The sequence below is a fragment of the Vulpes lagopus genome, chromosome 1 (assembly GCF_018345385.1).
Source record: "Vulpes lagopus strain Blue_001 chromosome 1, ASM1834538v1, whole genome shotgun sequence".
Lineage (NCBI taxonomy): Eukaryota > Metazoa > Chordata > Mammalia > Carnivora > Canidae > Vulpes > Vulpes lagopus.
This window is the reverse complement of record NC_054824.1, coordinates 147,548,883-147,565,986: the sequence shown is the minus strand read 5'-3', so window position 1 is coordinate 147,565,986 and position 17,104 is coordinate 147,548,883. Positions and strand designations below refer to the sequence as shown.

At 44.1% G+C, this 17,104-nt stretch overlaps 1 protein-coding gene across 4 annotated transcripts in view; it reads left to right on the top strand.

The window, feature by feature from the left end:
* Window positions 1-1,359: 1,359 nt before the first annotated feature.
* Window positions 1,360-17,104, top strand: part of LIN9 (lin-9 DREAM MuvB core complex component) — an 80,182-nt gene continuing 64,437 nt past the window's right edge. For 2 of the 4 annotated variants that reach the window (XM_041761604.1, XM_041761512.1), the window contains exons 1-4: window positions 1,360-1,483; window positions 7,957-7,989; window positions 10,318-10,412; window positions 11,709-11,813. In XM_041761604.1, coding sequence (XP_041617538.1) covers window positions 1,405-1,483; window positions 7,957-7,989; window positions 10,318-10,412; window positions 11,709-11,813 — 312 coding nt within the window. In that variant the 5' untranslated portion in view covers window positions 1,360-1,404. Of the gene's footprint in view, window positions 1,484-2,492; window positions 2,520-6,856; window positions 6,953-7,956; window positions 7,990-10,317; window positions 10,413-11,708; window positions 11,814-17,104 lie in introns of those variants that run through there. The other 2 variants (XM_041761693.1, XM_041761780.1) reach the window with 2 other exon arrangements.

Genomic DNA, 17,104 nt, shown 5'->3' with positions numbered 1-17,104 from the left:
GTAAAACTGAATTTTCTTCACCACACCCCAGCACCCAGTGTCTAAGGCAGAAGCTGGCAGCACCGGTGACACTCCGGACTGCAAAGTGGTGCTAGCAATAGCAAACATCTGAGCCACATCGGGGGAGAAACTTGAGGCCTGTACCTCTACCAACTCGCTGAATCCTTAAAGCGCTCTGTGATAAAAAAACAAAACAAACAAACAAACAAAACGCTCTGTGATCATCTGCACTTTGCACAGGAGAAGAGGCACAGAGATTTAAGAAACAAACCTGCGGAGCGCCTGAGGTGGCCCAGTTGGTTAAGGCCCAACGCTTGGGTTCAACTCAGGTGGTGAGATGGAGCCCTGCAATCAGCCTCCCATGCTCAGCGAGGAGTCTGAGGTTCTCTCCGCCTGCCCCTCCAGAGCTTCGCGGTAGTGCTCTCTCCCTAAATAAATGTGTTTGTTTGTTTGTTTTTAAAAGGAAGAAGAAGAAAGAAGGAGAAGGAGAAGAAGGAGAAAGGAGAAGAAGAAAGAAGGAGAAGAAGAGAGGAGGAGGAGGAGGAGGAGGAGGAGGAGGAGGAGGAAGAGGGGAGGAGGAGGAGGAAACAAACTTGCAATATAAATTATACAACTGGTAGCCAGAGCCGCACCCGGGCCCTAGCGCCAGGTGCAGACAGGTCTGTCCTCCCTTGCCTGCCGGCGCGCAGCAGCTTCCCCGCCACCACCGACAGGGGCTGGGAGGCCTCCGCTCCGCTCTCACCGCGCCGCACCCCGCCGCCCGTGTTTGTTTTGCAGCAGCGATGCTCTCTCTCCAGGGCCCGGCTCCCCCTGCTCCGGCGCTCTCAGCAAGTCTGGGTGCGGACCTGGCCTCGGCGGCCCGCCCCGTCTGCACCCCAGCTCCAGGCACTCACCTGTGCTGCACCGTCGTGGCCTCACTGCTCCCCCCGCCCCGCCTTGCCGCAGACCCCCTTGGTTCCCGGAGCTGCCCGCCGCGGAGTCCCGCCGCCAGCAGGGCAGCTGCCCGGGCCGGGGCCCTCCCGCAGGCCCACAGATGCCGCCCGTCCGCCGCGCCTCCCGGCCCGCAGCCGCAGCCCGGCGGGGCGGACCCGGGGCGGGCTCCGAGCGGGCCTCCGGCGGCCGCGCCCCGCACCCCGCGCCCGGCGTGGCGGCGCGGCCTCCTCCGCCACCCTCCCCTCCCCCTCCCGCTCCAGCCCGCGGCCGGCCGGGGCGGGGGGCCGGGCCCGGGGGCCGCGGGGGGGGGGCGCGGCGCCGGGCCCGCTCGGCCGGACCCCTCCCCGGCGGCCGCGGGCGGAGCCGACCCGCCCGGGCGGGCCGCGGCGGGAGCGGGAGCGGGAGCGGGAGCGCCGCGGGCAGCGAGCTCCGCATTCGAACCTCCCTCGCAAAGACAGTCTCCGCCCCACAATGCACCGCGGCGGGCAGCCTTTGAAAAAGCGGCGCGGCTCGTTCAAGATGGCGGAGCTCGACCAGTTGCCTGACGAGAGTGAGTAGCGCCTCAAAGCGCCCCTCGCCTCCCGCCGGCCGCCCGCCCCCGGGCCGCGCCGGCCGGGATGGGCGGCCGTGCCCTCCGCCGGGCGAGCGGGCCGGCTGCCAGCGCCGCCGCGCTCCCCCGGCGCTCCCACCCTGGGGCTGCCGCCGCGTCGCCGCCTTTGTTATGGTGTCTGTGAGAGCCGCTTTCTGGGGTGGTGTGAGCGCCGGGGCCGGAAACCGGGAGCCCGGGGGCCCCGCGCGCGCGGCGGCGGCGGGGGCCGCGGCCGGGTGGGGGAGGAGCGGCCGCGGGGCCGCGGGGGCCGTCCGCGCCGCCTGCCGCGCTCGCCCGGCGCCCAGGGACGCCGGGGGGTTATGTAAGCCGTCCCGCCGGGGCCGCGCGGGGCGGGAGCTGGGGAGGGGCGGCCGGCCCGGGGTCGCGTCCTGGCGCGGCGCCTGCCTCTGCAGGGGCTCGGGGTCCCCGTTGCCCTCCCCGCGCCCCCCCCGGGGCGTCCACCCCTGGAAGCGTTTCCGTGTCACCGGGCCGGCCCCTTCCCCTGGGACCACAGGTGGCTGTGGCCCTTCTCGGGGGGCGGGGGCGGGGGGCCGGGGGGCAGCGGGCCCCGACCCCGGCCCCGGCCCGCAGACTTCCTGGTGTGCTCTGGTGCCCTCGGAGCACGGAGGGGCGGGTGCACCGCGGCGCCCCTGCTGACGCCCACCCTGCCGCTGCCCGCCTTGACCCTGTGTGCCCCCCCCCCCCCCCCCCGCCGCCGCCTCTGCTGACCCGCGCGCTCCCCCGCGTTGAGGAAGTGCCAGCACCAGTTCCCTAGTTTCTGCACGACTGGACTGGGGTCTTGTCATTTACAGTGTTGCGGGAAGCGTGGGAAAAGGCAGGTACTTGACTTCATTACAGAAGGGTCCTGACCCACACTATTACTCAGTTTGTGTGTGCCTCTGGGTGAAACAAACAAACAAACAAACCCAGGTCTCAATCACTGCTCAACCAACTGTGCAACCCTCCGGCAAATAGACCCTTTTAAAAGGAGAGCCCGGTAGGTACAGCCCATTCTGTCTTCTTTGTGGGGGTCCTGTATCCTTAATGTGTTACAAAGTTAAAGGTTCAAGTTACCAAACTGGTGAAAAAGGGTTTGTGTTTTAAATTTGTTCTAGACCAGAGCTACCTTCCAGTAGAATTTCCTGGTTGATGGAAGTACTCTATTTTGTAACGTCCAGGAGGGTAGCCACTGGGCACCCTCAGATGTGGCTAGACTGGCCCAGGAACAGAATTTTAAGTTTTATTTTCATCGATTGACACTTAAGTGGTCACAGGTGGCTAATGGCCACTTCGTTGGACAGGGCACATCAGTAGACCATGGATGAGTTTTATAGTTTCTTGTTTGGAGAGCACAGTTGTGATTTCAGATGCTCCCAAATAAGGGTGAACCTACTAAACAAAGCGCTTGTCATCTGAAAATCTTTGCTATCTTAAGGATAAAGATGTTTTATCACGCCTGAGAAGTCACAACCACTAGACCTCTTATTTTGATTGCTGTGGTCATTCTGTGAGATGACCAGTGTTTTAAATGCCTTTTTTTTTTTTTTTAAAGATTTTATTTATTCATGAGAGACAGAGAGAGGTACAGACATAGGCAGAGGGAGAAGCCCGCTGTGGGGAGCCTGATGGTGGAATTGATCCTGATCCCGCTACCATGACCTGAGTCAAAGGCATACACTCAACCACTGAGCCACCCAGGCGTCCCTAAGTGGCTTTCTTTTAACTGTCATTTGAAATATTTGCTTGTCATCGTTAAACATTTATTGAGGACTTAACTGTGGTTCTTTGTAGAGACTTGGGACTCACAGTAGGGTTCAAATTCTAGCCACACTCTCAGACCGTATAGCTGACATTTATATTTGTGACAGCTCTGCTGCATTGGGGTATATATGGGAGTACATCGTGTTTGTGTGGTGTAGGCCTTGTTTGGCTAGACCACAACTTGTAGAAAGCAGGAATTACCTTACTCTGTTGGTCACACAGTGCTACGTATCAGGTATATGTAAATACTTGATTTATACTGAATGGAAGATAGGATGAGAGGCATGCCTAATGAACCTGGAGCGGAGTCTTGGAAAGGGAAAGTGATTTCAGTTTGATACTGGAAATAGTATGTTTCTTTGCAATTTTTTTTTTTGTCAAAGAGGCTAGCTACTAAACTAGCCAATAGTCGGTATAACATTATCAATAATATAAACTATCATTTGAGTACATACTATGAACCAGATGCTATACAAAGTGTATGATACACATTTACTCATTAAATGCTTATTTCGGTTGACTACGTACTCTTCACCAGCAGGATTGTGTGTACGAGGCTCCCTTCTGCCCAGACCTTTCCTCTGAGCTTCCGGACCCATATCCCTTGCTGTTTCACATCTCCTCTTAGCTGCTTCAGTGGCCCCTCAGACCTCATGGGTTCAAGACCTACATCATAATTGCACCCCTCCAGGACAGAGATATTTCCAGGGGTCCTGTCGTAATGGCTCCACTGTGTGTTCCCTGAAACCTAAAAGCTAGCTTGGCCCTTCCATGTCCCACACTGAAGCCCATACTCGCATCTTGTGACTTTGATTCTCCATGTCTCAATCTGCCTACTTCTCACCATCTCCTGCCCCAGTCCAGGTGACACTCCTGGGCACCAGTCACCATTAACCCCACACCCCGCCCCTACCCTGCAGCCTTCCTGCGGTCAGAGTGGTCCTTCCAGAATGTGTACATGTCATCCTGCTGCTTGGAACACTTTGGTAGCCACAAGAGCCTTTGGACTCTGGGCACACCCCACCTCTCCAGCTTCATTTTGTACCACTCTTCCCTCTCATCCTGTCCCTTTGGGCTAAATTTAGCCTTTTTCGTTCCCTGTACTCACCAGGCTTTCTTCTTTCTTCTTCTCCTCCTCCTCCCTCCTCCTCCTCCATTTCTTCTTCCTCCTTCTTCTTTTCTTCTTCCTCCTTCTTCCTCAAGGCCTTTGCATATGCTGTTCTCATTACCTGGAATGCTCTTCCTTCCCCTCACTTGCAGTTGACGGCTACTTATCCTTCAGATCCTATTTCAGCTTCTTTAGAAAATTATTTTCTGTCCTTGACAAAGATTACATCTTATTAAAGCTGTTACAGTGGCAACTTTACGATGGTTACATGCCTAACACCTGGCTCATGCATTTCTGGTTCCATGAGTAACACCTGGCACACTTCTCTGACCCTTTTCATGACCCTCTTCCCTTGCTAGCTAGTCCCTAAGCACACTGCCCTTTCCCCCTGTTCCTTGAATGTTCTAAATGTTCTATCTCGGGGCTTTTTTTTTTTTTTTTAACCTGTTATTTCTTTTGCCCAGACTCGTTGCTTTGGCCTCCTACTCCCTCAAGATGAGTCCTTTTTAGATGTTACCTTCCCAGAGAACCTTCTCTCACTACCTTGTGTAAAGCAGCCCCCACCCCCCACCCCACATCACCTCGTTTGTTTCCTTTATGACAACTGCTATGTATCATTATCACTTCACATACTGGTTTATTGTGTGTCTCTTCCCACTAGAGTGTAAGCTCTCAGCAGAGGCCTCCTCTCTGTGCCTTCAGGTAATCCCAGCCCACAGAATAGTGCTGTAGCAGTCATTCAGTGGGTACTTTGTTGTTGTTTTGATTGATCAAAGTAATGGTAGCAATATGCATGATCTAAAAATTAGTCATATGCTCTGTGCATTGTTCTCTAAGCACTTTTACATATGTAACTTGTTTAATCCCCATTTTACAAATGATCAGCAGCACAGAGAAGTTAAGTAAATTGCTTAAGTAACCCAGCAAAAAGAACCAGTATTCAAACACACCTCCAATGTGTGCTCTTAACCCTTAGGCTACACTGCTTCTCAGAGAAAAGGTTGAAAGTGGTAGGTCAGAATCGCCAGGACAGAGTCTTGCCTTCATGGAGCAGGAATGGATATCCTTGGGGCTTGGACTTCTTCCTGCAGATCTCTGCTCAAATATCACCTTTCACAGAAGCTGATCAAGAGCGCTTCTTAGAAAAATAGTCTTCTGTCTCCCAACTCCCCGCCCACATTCCTGTTATATCCCCCCACCCCCTCCAGCGCTCAACATCACTTGATGTATGTATTTGTCTCCCCTCACTGGAATGTAAACACCATGGGAGCGGGGACTTTGGTTCTTCTGTATGCTGTCCTATACCTAGTGCCTACAGCAGGGACTGGGAGGTCCTATGGCACTACATATTCACAGGGATGAGTGGATGCTATTACTTTTTCTAAAACTAGCCATGTTTCTTTTTTTTTTTAAGATTTTATTTACTTATTCATGAGAGACAGAGACAGAGAGAGAGGGAGAGACACAGGCAGAGGGAGAAGCAGGCTCCATGCAGAAGCCCGATGTGGGATTTGATCCCGGGACTCCAGGTTCACGTCCTGAGCCACCCAGGGATCTCCAAACTAACCATGTTTTTTTTGGTAGCTACGTGGATATGTGCCCTGTCCAGTAGCTGCTTCCCAGTTGTGCTGTTCTGTGTGAGGCTTTTTAGCTAGACTCTGCCCCAACAGTACTGCTTCTGCTTCTCATTAAACCAGCTTGCTGTTTGGAGACCGCTCAGGTATCCTATTACCTGGTCTCCATATCTAGGCAAGAGAGTAGAGTGAGAGCAAGGGTGGCTTTGGTGTTGATGGCTTATCTGTTCTACAGGCTTCTCATCCTCCCCTGCAGAGGGAAAGTCAGCTGAAGCTTAGGAATCGGCGTGGCATAAAAATATTTCATTGCCCGAACTGCAGTACATTCTCGTTGCTTCTCCTTTAAAGTGTTGTCCATTTGTAAGAGTTATAAATCATGCTACTTCTGGTAAACACCAAGAAGAATTAATCTGTCTTCTCTGATTGTTTTTCCCTAGTTAGTATTCTTCTTTCTTACTTTATCCCCTGGGATCATCCTTTATGTATTTTTATGTTTTATGAAATGCCATAATGGATTGGCTTCTTAGAGATATTTACACACATCCTAACTTGCCATTTAAAAATTTGTCTTTTCTCAGTGCAGGTAAATGACCAGCCTTTCGAATAACATTAAGTACAGCCTAATCTTAGATTACATTTTATCAAACATAAATGGATGTCATAGTACCTAATTTTAAAAATGAGGAATGATACGTAATAGTTTGACTATAATAAGAGAAAAAAGCGTTCTAAACAGTTTTTTTTTTTTTTTTAAGTTAAAAGAGGAAGATTTCACTCATCCATAATTCTGTGACTAATTTTTATTTTGGAGCACGGAAAGGGTTTTTTTTCCTGTTAATTTTTTTGATGTTGTTGAGCTATAATTGATATTTAATGTTGTATTCGTTTTAGGTGTACAACATACTGATTTGATATATGTGAAAGGATTGCCTCACCTGGGTTAGTTAACACCCATCACCACACTTGGTTACAAATTTTTTTCTTATGGTGAGCACTTTTAAGATCATTCTTAGCACCTTTCATGTCTACAATACAGTATTGTTAACTGTGATCGCTGTGCTGTACATTACATCTCCAGGATTGATTTATCTTGTAATCAGAAGTTTGTACCTTTCGACTGCTTTTACCCATTTTGCCCACACCCCCAGCCCCCACCTCTGGCAACCACCAGTCTGTTCTCTGTATCTAGGAGTTCAGGTTTTGGTTTTTTTTTTTTAAGATGCCAAATGTAAGTGAGAGAGATCATCCTTTATTATTTTTCGAATGACTTGGAATTTGCAATATCCATATCCAATTCTGAGATTTTAATTTAGTGCTCTCCCAGTCTCATAAAAATGTATTTCCCTGTGGTTTCTCCTGCTTCCCTTCACCCATAGATCCCATCCTTTATTCACACCAGACCCTGTATCCCAGTGTGTCTTCAGAGTGGGCCTGAAGGTTACCTTCAACAGAACCCCCAAGCACCTTTATTAACAATACAGATTCTGCTTGCATGAGGAGCTTCCTGCTTATTTTAACGTACACTAAGGGTTGTTTTCACCTGTGAACCCCTCCATTGGTATGCTAACCCCTCTTGGCTCTTCTGAAATCCCTTTTCCAGCTTGGGTCTTGAAAGGTTGCACACACCTGCATTCTAGAGTTTCCGAGGCACTTGTTGCTTGATAGCAACAGCGCCCCTGGATGATTTTCGTTTGCTCTTCTCTCCACTCTATTACCGCTTCTGATCTTTGCTTCAGTAAATGTCAGTTCCTGTCTCTTCTTCTCCAGCACCAGAACATTTCTGGATCCAAATCTCTCCAGCTCTTCTTACCTTATCAGACTTCTGGCTGATAGCTTGAATGGCCCACTGGTTATTTCTATTTGCACATCCATCCCACCTTCACTCCAGCCTTAGCACTACTAAAAAATCGATGGGTCACTCTCACCCTGTAGCCCAAGTTCTTTTTCTCTCACATTAATTATGAAATAATATTGATTTGTTTTAATTGCAGGCTCTTCAGCAAAGGCCCTTGTCAGTTTAAAAGGTAAGATCATAGCACGACTCTGTAGGTATGGCATAAGCTAGAAATTTAATTCATTAAATTGATTTGGATATAGTGTTTCTCTTTACTGTCAAAGTTAGCATTCATTATAGCTTTTAAGTATTGGTTTTCACTGATGATAATTTTAAATTCATGGGATGTTTTAGAAGAATTGGTCCTTGGTTGTTGGAAATTATTAAGAAATTTATTTCGCTGAGAAATACTCAGCGATTAAATAAACTTTTTTCTTTGATTAAAAAACTTTGATTAAAAAAACTTTTTTCTTTTTAAAATTTTTTATTTTTTTAAAAGATTTTATTTATTTGATAGAGAGAGGGAGAGATAGTGTGAGCAGAGGGAGGAGGGGCAGGCAGAGGGTGAGGGAGAAACAGGATCCTCACCAAGTGTAGAGCTCAATGTGGGACTCAATCCCAACCCCGGGACCACTACCTGAGCCAAAGGCAGACACCCAACTAACTGAGCCACCAAGTCCCTCTTTTTAAAAATTTTTAAAGTAAGTTCTTGCCCAGTGTGGGGCTTGAACTCATGACCCAGAGATCAAGAGTCGCACACTATACCAACTGAGCCAGCCAGGCACCCCAAGAACTTTTTTTTTTTTTAATTTTATTTTTAAGTAATCTCCACACTGAATATGGGGCTTGAACTTATCACTTCTTATCAAGAGTCACACACTCCCATGTGCCAGCCAGATGCTCCAAACCCCAGGAACTATTTATTTTTATTTTTTTTGAAGGTTTTTATTTTATTTGATGGAGAGAGCCAGAGAGCACGAATTGGGGGAACGGGAGAGGGAAAAGCAGGGAGCCTGATGCAGGGCTTGATCCCAGGATCCTCCGATCATGGCCTGAGCCAAAGGCAGCCACTCAACCAACTGAGCCACCCAGGTGCTCCTCACCAGGAACTTTTTTGTTAAACATTGCAGATATCTTACTAGAGTAAAAGCATTTATTGAACAGCTGTGCTCAGCTGTATTTTTGTTTGAGTTTATTATTATTATTTTTTAGAAATTCTGCTTTCTAAGTAATGATGCAAGTCTCTTGAAATAAAAGAATGTTAGTATTTTTCTTTATCTGAGAGCAGAGTTATACATATGCCTTGGTCTTGTTCTTTCTTTCTGGAAGTACTTTAGACCAACCTTCTTACTGTGGTTTGTTTTGAATTTTTGCTTGGGCAGGGTTCTACTGAGTAAGTAAATCTGGAAGCAAACTGTGCTCAAAAGTTCACTAATACTTTTAGTTTTTAAAGCTACTATGTTGTGCTTTGGACTGGTGATTTATCAAATCAATTCCTGGCTTGAGAACACCTACCTTCCAGAACTACCCTAATTTATTTGCCTAGCTGGATCAGTCCTGGTCCATCTCTTTTCTTTTGTACTTAAAAGGTACATCTGAAAAAGTATTTCATTATTCTTTTCCTCTCAATATCAAAACCATTTTTCTTTTCAAAACAATAAATATATAAGTGATATATTTCTTACAGAAAAAAATTAGTAAATGCTGATGAACAGCTAGAAGAAATGAAAATAACTATCTTGTGTGTCTTCATCCTGGCTTTCTGTGACTTTCTCTACATAAACATATCCTTTTTATAAAAATTAAACTCACTGTTCTGTATTTTCATAATATGTCTAATCAATTACTTGATTGGAATTTTTTCTGGTTGCATACAATTTTGAAGACATTTCTTTGAATCAAGGAAAACAGAAACACCCACACATTTTATTTTTGTATATCCATGGTTTCACTTACTAAAGCAGGAAACATTTAGAAATATACTCTAAATTCAAGGTTAGAAGCTTTTTTCCATTTTTCCACTGCCCAGTTTTCAATCAGATTGTACTTAAGCTTCTTAGCAAATTAGAATAAAGAAATTACTAAAAATACAAAGAAGGAAACCACACACACTTTCTTTCTTTCTTCATTCATTCATTCATTCATTCATGAGAGAGACACAGAGAAAAGCAGGCTCCTCACAGGGAGCCTGATGTGGAACTCGATTCCCAAACCGGGATCACACACACTGCTCAGCCACTGAGCCACCCAGGTGTCCCCCACACATATGAGCCCTACTTTAATATGAGAATGTAATACTTTCACGATGCAGCGCCTTGTCAAATTATGTAGAGTTTGACCAAAAAAAAAAAAAAAAAGATTTTTCATTTGCAATAAACCAAAATTACTGTGGTTAGTGTATTTTTTCCATATTGGTAAATATTTCATATATATTGCTATTAATAGAAGGCAGTGTTAATTGTATAAAATCCTTTGACCTAAACTTAAATCTTACTAGTAGTAATTACTTATATTACAGAGGGAAGCTTATCTAACACATGGAATGAAAAGTACAGTTCTTTACAAAAAACACCTGTTTGGAAAGGCAGGAATACGGGCTCTGCCGTGGAAATGGTAAGGAATTAATTTTTCTTACTCTTTAGAATATGATAACTAAATCGTTTGTATTTATTGTCATGTGCACAGTTCTTATATGACAGTAATAGTTTTCCAAGGTTCTCCCCAAACCCAAGTGTTTGAGTTTTTTTTGTGTTTGAGTCTTTAAGTGCCATTGAGTGTAGCATATGAGATCAAACTTAGATAAATGGTCTGTAGCCTTTGATAATCTGGTCATCGGTAAGCTTTTGTTAAGTAATTGCAATTCTTTAAATAGGCAGGGCAAAAAACTCTAACAACCCCAAATAGTACTTTATTTAGAATATAAAAAAATTTCACATGATTCTGGTCCCTGCAAAAAGATGTATAAATAAGTGTAAGATAACAAAATCCCATGAAGATCAAGGATAATTACATGTAGGGTAGAAGGGTAAAGAGACTTCTTTTGGGGCTATGGAGTATTAAAGCTCTCAGTGGGTTTAATTTCAAGAGTCAGGACCTCTGGCTTTGACCCAGTTGGATGCTTCTCGTATGTTGCTAGTCCTCTGTAACCTACCTCCCTTCCGACTGGGCATGCAAGTCTGTCTGAAGTTCTGGCAGAAGAATTTGAAACAGGATGTTGGTATGATTGGGATATTATTTCTATTGTTCTTCTGCCTTTATGAGGCCTCTGAACCTAGAATGGGTGGTAAAATTGTTCATATTACAGAGCCTTAAGTGTATGATGTCCTTTGGGTGTTTCAGCAAGTTAGTTCTAGTTCTGCAATCTAGTGTAGTCTATACTCACCAAATACCTGTTACAGGTACCTTGTACTTTTATTCACAGATGGAAATTCGTTAACGAATTTTGACAGTGTATATAGTGCGTTATTATACATTGAGATTGACTCTCTAGAGTGATTAGTAACTTTGTCCAGCTCAGGGCCTATGCAGCAGACACAGCATGCAATATACCCAGCTGCTTTTAATCCAAGCACTAGCATAATGAGAACTGGAATTTCCAGAACTTGTTTTCCTCTTGTCACCATTCAAGGCTGCTAAGGATACTTGGGTTCCAGTTTTAATTGTCAGCTAGGTGTTTCATTTAGTCATCAGCTAGATGTTTCCATTGTAAACAAATTACATACATATGTACTACTTTGTAAATCTAAGATTATTTGTATTCAACATGGTATACTTTGTATTACCCATACTTATCCTTCCAGGCTGCTGATAGTCCAGCCTTAGCTCTATCTCCCAAGTGGAGAAATGTATTTTGGAATAAAAATGGGGAGTGCTCAGTCTTTTTATTAAATCAACAAATTTCTGTCATAGCCTTTCAGAAATTCAAAGAGAAGTCGACTCTTTTCTGATGAAGATGACAGACAAATAAATACAAGGTCACCCAAAAGAAACCAGAGGGTTGCGATGGTCCCACAGGTATGTGTGTCACTAGCGTTTGGTTCCATGTGAAAGGAAGTGAGCAGTTGCTCAGCATAATAAAATTTATGTTTTAGTGTTCTATTACATGTTGAGTAACAAGCTATTTTTCTTAAATCGTGCTCCAACTCGGCTCCTATGTTCGTCACCTAGAAAGGCCATTATTTTATTGATGGACTTTTTCCAGGAGTAGAAAGCCAATTCTCAGTCTTACAAATGCACAGTTTTAAGCATGGAGAGGAGAGATGGATTTGGCAATAGGGAATCAGTTTGGAGTTTTTCATGGAAATGAAAGGGTGAATAACATTTTACTTTATCGCTGAGGAAAGTATGTTGAAGACTTCCTTCTCCAAAAGAGGAAACTATAGCACAAGATCGCATCATAGTTTTCATTTTTGGCACTCTTTTTTTTAGTAAGAGATTAATTTATTTGATTTCCTCTCCTCATTATTGTTATTTTTTAAAGATCTCATCTAATTATTAGAGAGAGAGAGAGAGAGCAAGCACAAGCAGGGGGAATGGCAGGCAGAGGGAGAGGGAGGAACAGACTCCGCTGAGCAGGGAGCCTGATGCTGGGCTCCATCCCAGGAGCCTGGGATCATGACCTGAGCCGAAGGCAGAGACTTAACAGTTTGAGCACCCAATTTTTTCTCTTTAGTTTTTTTTTTTTTTTAACTTTTTAAAAAATTGAAGTATAATTAACACACAGTGTTACATTAGTTTCAGGTGTACAGTACAGTGATTCAGCAATTTATACTTTACTCAGTTTCATCATGATAAGTGTACTCTTTTTTCTTTTTTTTAAGATTTATTTATTCATTTATAGAGAAAGAGAGCAGGGTGGGGAGGGGCAGAGGGAGAGAGAATGTCAAGCTGGCTCTGAGCTGAGCACAGAGCCCGATGTGGGGCTCAATCTCGCGACCCCAAGATCATAACCTGAGCCAAAAGCAAGAGTTGGATTTTTTTTTTTTTTTTTTTTAAGAGTTGGACTCTTAACTGACTGCATGGCTCAGGCGCTCAATAAGTGTACTCTTAATTCCGTTCATGTAGCTCACCCACCCATCATCCCTCTGGTAACCACCAGTTCTCTATATTCAAGAGTCTGGGGTTTTTTTGTTTGTCTCTTTTTTATTGTTGTTTTGTTTTGTTTTGTTTCTTAAAATCCACGTATGAGTGAAATCATATGTTATTTATCTTTCTCTGACTTCATTTAGCATTATATTCTGTATATGTCTGTCCATGTTGTTGCAAATGGCAACATTTCATTCTTTTTTATGGCTGAGTAGTTTTCCTGTGTGTGTGTGTGTGTGTGTGTGTGTGTGTGTGTGTGTACTACCTCTTCTTTATCCATTCCTCTATGGAGGGACACTTGGGCTGCTTCCATATTTTGTCTATTGTATGTAATGCTGCAGTTAACATAGGAACCTATCTTTTCGAATTAGTTTTTTTTTTTTTTTTTAAAGATTTTATTTATTCATGAGAGAAACAGAGAGAGAGAGAGAGGCAGAGACACAGATAGAGGGAGAAGCAGATCCCATGCAGGGAGCCCAACGGTGGGACTCAGTCCCGGGTGTCCAGGATCATACCCTGGGCTGAAGGCGGTACTAAACTGCTGAGCCACCCAGGGATCCCTGAATTAGTATTTTTATTATCTTTGGGTAAATACCCAGTTGTGGGATTATTGAATCATAAGGTAGTTCTATATTTTTTTAAATTTTTTTTTGAGCAACCTCCATACTATTCTCCAGAGTCGCTGCACCAGTTTATATTCCTAGCAACAGTGCACATGTGTCTGTAAGCTACCCAGGCACCCTGTAATTTAAAAAAGTTTTTTAAACAAATTTATTTATTTTAGAGAGTGCAGAGAGGTGGGAGGAGGGATAGAGGAAGAGGAAGAGTCTTAAGCAGACTTCACACTGAGTGCAGAGCCGAAATTGGGGATTAGTCTCATGACCCTGAGATCACAACCTAAGTTGAAACCAACAGTGATGCCCAACCGATGTACTACCTAGGTGCCCCCCTTTTTAAAAATTTTTGAAAAGAATTTATTTATTTTAGAGAGAGACTTGTATAAATTCTTTATATATTTTGGGTATTTTTTTTAAATATTTTATTTATTTATTCATGAAAGACAGACACAGAGAGGAATAGACACAGGTAGAGGGAGAAGCAGGCTCCATGCAGGGAGCCCGACGTGGGACTCGATCCTGGGTCTTCAGGATCAGGCCCTGGGCCGAAGGTGGCGCTAAACTGCTGAGCCACCTGGGCTGCCCTTATTTTGGGTATTTACCCCTTTTTGGCATCTTTAAAAAATAATAGTGGACATGTGAGAATCAAAGAGAAGAATAAAAATTATGTAAGGAAAATACTATTTTTAAAAATAATGTAATTTTTCTCTTGTCAAATTTATAATCTCTGATGTAATTATTGCCTTCTTCCCTTTCTTCTTTTTTTTTTTTTAAGATTTTATTTATTTATGACACACACATGCAGAGAGAGAGAGGCAGAGACACGGCAGAGGGAGAAACAGGCTCCATGTAGGGAGCCTGACATGGGACTCGATCCCAGGTCTCCAGGATCACGCCCTGTGCTAAAGGCAGTGCTAAACCGCTGAGCCACCCAGGACGCCCACTTTCTTCCCTTTCATTTGTTTCTAAAAGTGGTATAAAATTATCCAGTAGGAGGGATCATAGTAGGGGTGATTTTTCTCTATCAAGGACTGGGCACCAAATAAATTAAAGGCATGACCAGCAATATTTAACAACAACAGTTAAATGAATAACACTTATTTCTGTATTGACTTTAGAAGAGCTATGTTATTAGAATAATTTAGATGCCTTAACTTTGTTTAGATTTTAAAAAGTTTCAAATACGTGATTTTTTTTTTAAGATTTTTTTCCTATTTATTAGGAAAATTTTCAAACTGACAGAAGACTGGTCTTTATGACTCTGAAACCATCTTGCCCCATCTCTGTGCACTCTCCTTCCCCCAGGTACATCATTCCTTCCAGAGGTAGTTTACAGAGTGCTTTCTACTTCTGAGTCACACAGAGCAGACATAAGTAAGACAAACATGATACGAGACTGCTTCAGATATGTGAGAAGGTTTTATATCCTGTGAGTTTTCTCTTTTCTTTAACTTTCCTATTTCTATCCACTTTGATTTATAGGTGTGGCTTGTTCCCTTCCCCTTCTGATCTGAATCTGTTCATTTGTGGGTTTCTTTAAGGAGCCCTGTCTGGAACGAACTAGTTGTAAAAACCAAATTTGACTGAGTACTTACTGTGTACCAGGCTCTGTTTTAAGCCCTGCATATACATGGCTTTGATTTAGTCTTCAACAACCCTGATGACCTAGGCTACTGCCTTATTTCCCGTTTTTCAGCTGAGGAAACAGACATGGTGAAGTATCCTGCTCCCGATCCCAAAGATTGCAAGCAAAGGCTAAGAGGCGAATGGCCGGCAGCCTGTCTCCAGGGCCTCCTTTTTTGTGTTGTCCTAATAGCTTTATTTTTATTTATTAATTTTCAAGATTTATTTATTTATTTTAGAGCAAGCGAGGAGGGGGAGGGGTAGAGGCAGAGGGAAGGGGGAAACAGACTCCTTGCTAGCTCGGAGCCTGATGGGGGCCTCGATCTCCCCACCCTGAGATCTTGACCCCAGCCGAAACCAAGAGTCACATGCCCAACCCACCCAGCCAATCAGACGTCCCCTAACAGCTTTATTGAGATAGGATTCACATACCATACGTTTCAACCATTTAAAGCATACTATTCAGTGGTTTTGTAAGTTTGTAAGCAATTTTAGGACATTTTCATCACCCCCCAGAAAACCCTGTACCAGTGACTCTGTTTTCTCTCTGTTAAAACTACCCTACAAAGGGCAGCCTGGGTGGCTCAGTGGTTTGGCGCCTGCCTTCAGCCCAGGGTGTGATCCTGGAGACCCGGGATCGAGTCCCACATCCGGCTCCCTGCATGGAGCTGCTTCTCCCTCTGCCTGTGTTTCTGCCTCTCTCTCTCTGTCACTCATGAATAAAAAACAAACAAACAAACAAACAAAAAACTACCCTACAAGGGTGGTTGCTACAGCTGGGATATTTACATTTAAACTTTGGAAGATGCTACTAAATGTTCATGGAAGTTGTAGTAATTGATACTTCCACTAACAGGGGATCTTTAATGGTTTTATAGCCAGGGAGTCACCAATACCTTATTTAAATAAAATCTGGGTCAATAACTCAATAGAAAAATGACACTATTTCTGATAATAGTGTTTTATGATAATTTGGTTATTTGGTTGTTATTCTAAACCACTCCTAGAATACAGAAAAAAATTTTTTTTAAGATTTTATTTATTTATTCATGAGAGACACAAAGAGAGAGAGAGAGAGAGAGAGAGAGAGAGAGAGAGAGGCAGAGACACAGGCAGAGGGAGAAGCAGGCTCCATGCATGAAGCCCGATGTGGGGCTCAATCCTGGGACTCCGGGATCACACCCTGAGCCAAAGGCAGACACTCAACTGCTGAGCCACCCAGGTGTCCCACAAAAAAATTTTTTTACATTAAAAAGTTAATTTTTCAAAGTAGAGTATGCTATCCTGAATTGGATTCTGGGACAGAAAAAGCACATTAATGGAAAAACTGAAGAAATCTACATAAGATCTGTAGTTTAGTTGATAGTATCGTACAGTGTTAGTTTCTTAATTTTGACACACCATGTTTATGTAAGATGTTCACGCTAGGGAAAGCTGGGTGGAAGGCATATTAGAACTCAGTACTATCTTTGCCACTTTCCTATAAATTTACAATTTTTCCAAAGCTAAAGGCTTTTGATAATAAAAAATTATTTACCTATACTAATTCTCCAGATCTACATCATTAACTGGTAACCACTGGAATTAGTTTGATTAGGCTTTTGATCTTTTTTTTTTTTTTTAATATTTTATTTATTTATTCATGAGAGACAGAGAGAGAGAGAGGGGCAGAGACACAGGCAGAGGGAGAAGCAGGCCCCATGCAAGGAGCCTGACACGGGACTCAATCCCGGGACTCCAGGATCACGCCCTGGGCCGAAGGTGGCGCTAAAATGCTGAGTCACCTGGGTGCCCAGCCTTTTAGATCTTTATAGACCTTTCTTAAAAGTTTATATGTGTGTTCATAGAAAATACATGGTAGTTTTTTTTTCATGGTAGTTTTTAATGTTTGTAGTTTTAAAATTATAATATTTTCATGATCATATACCATGCATCATTCTGTAATTCAGTTTTTCATTTAAAAATCTGGTTTTGAGATTT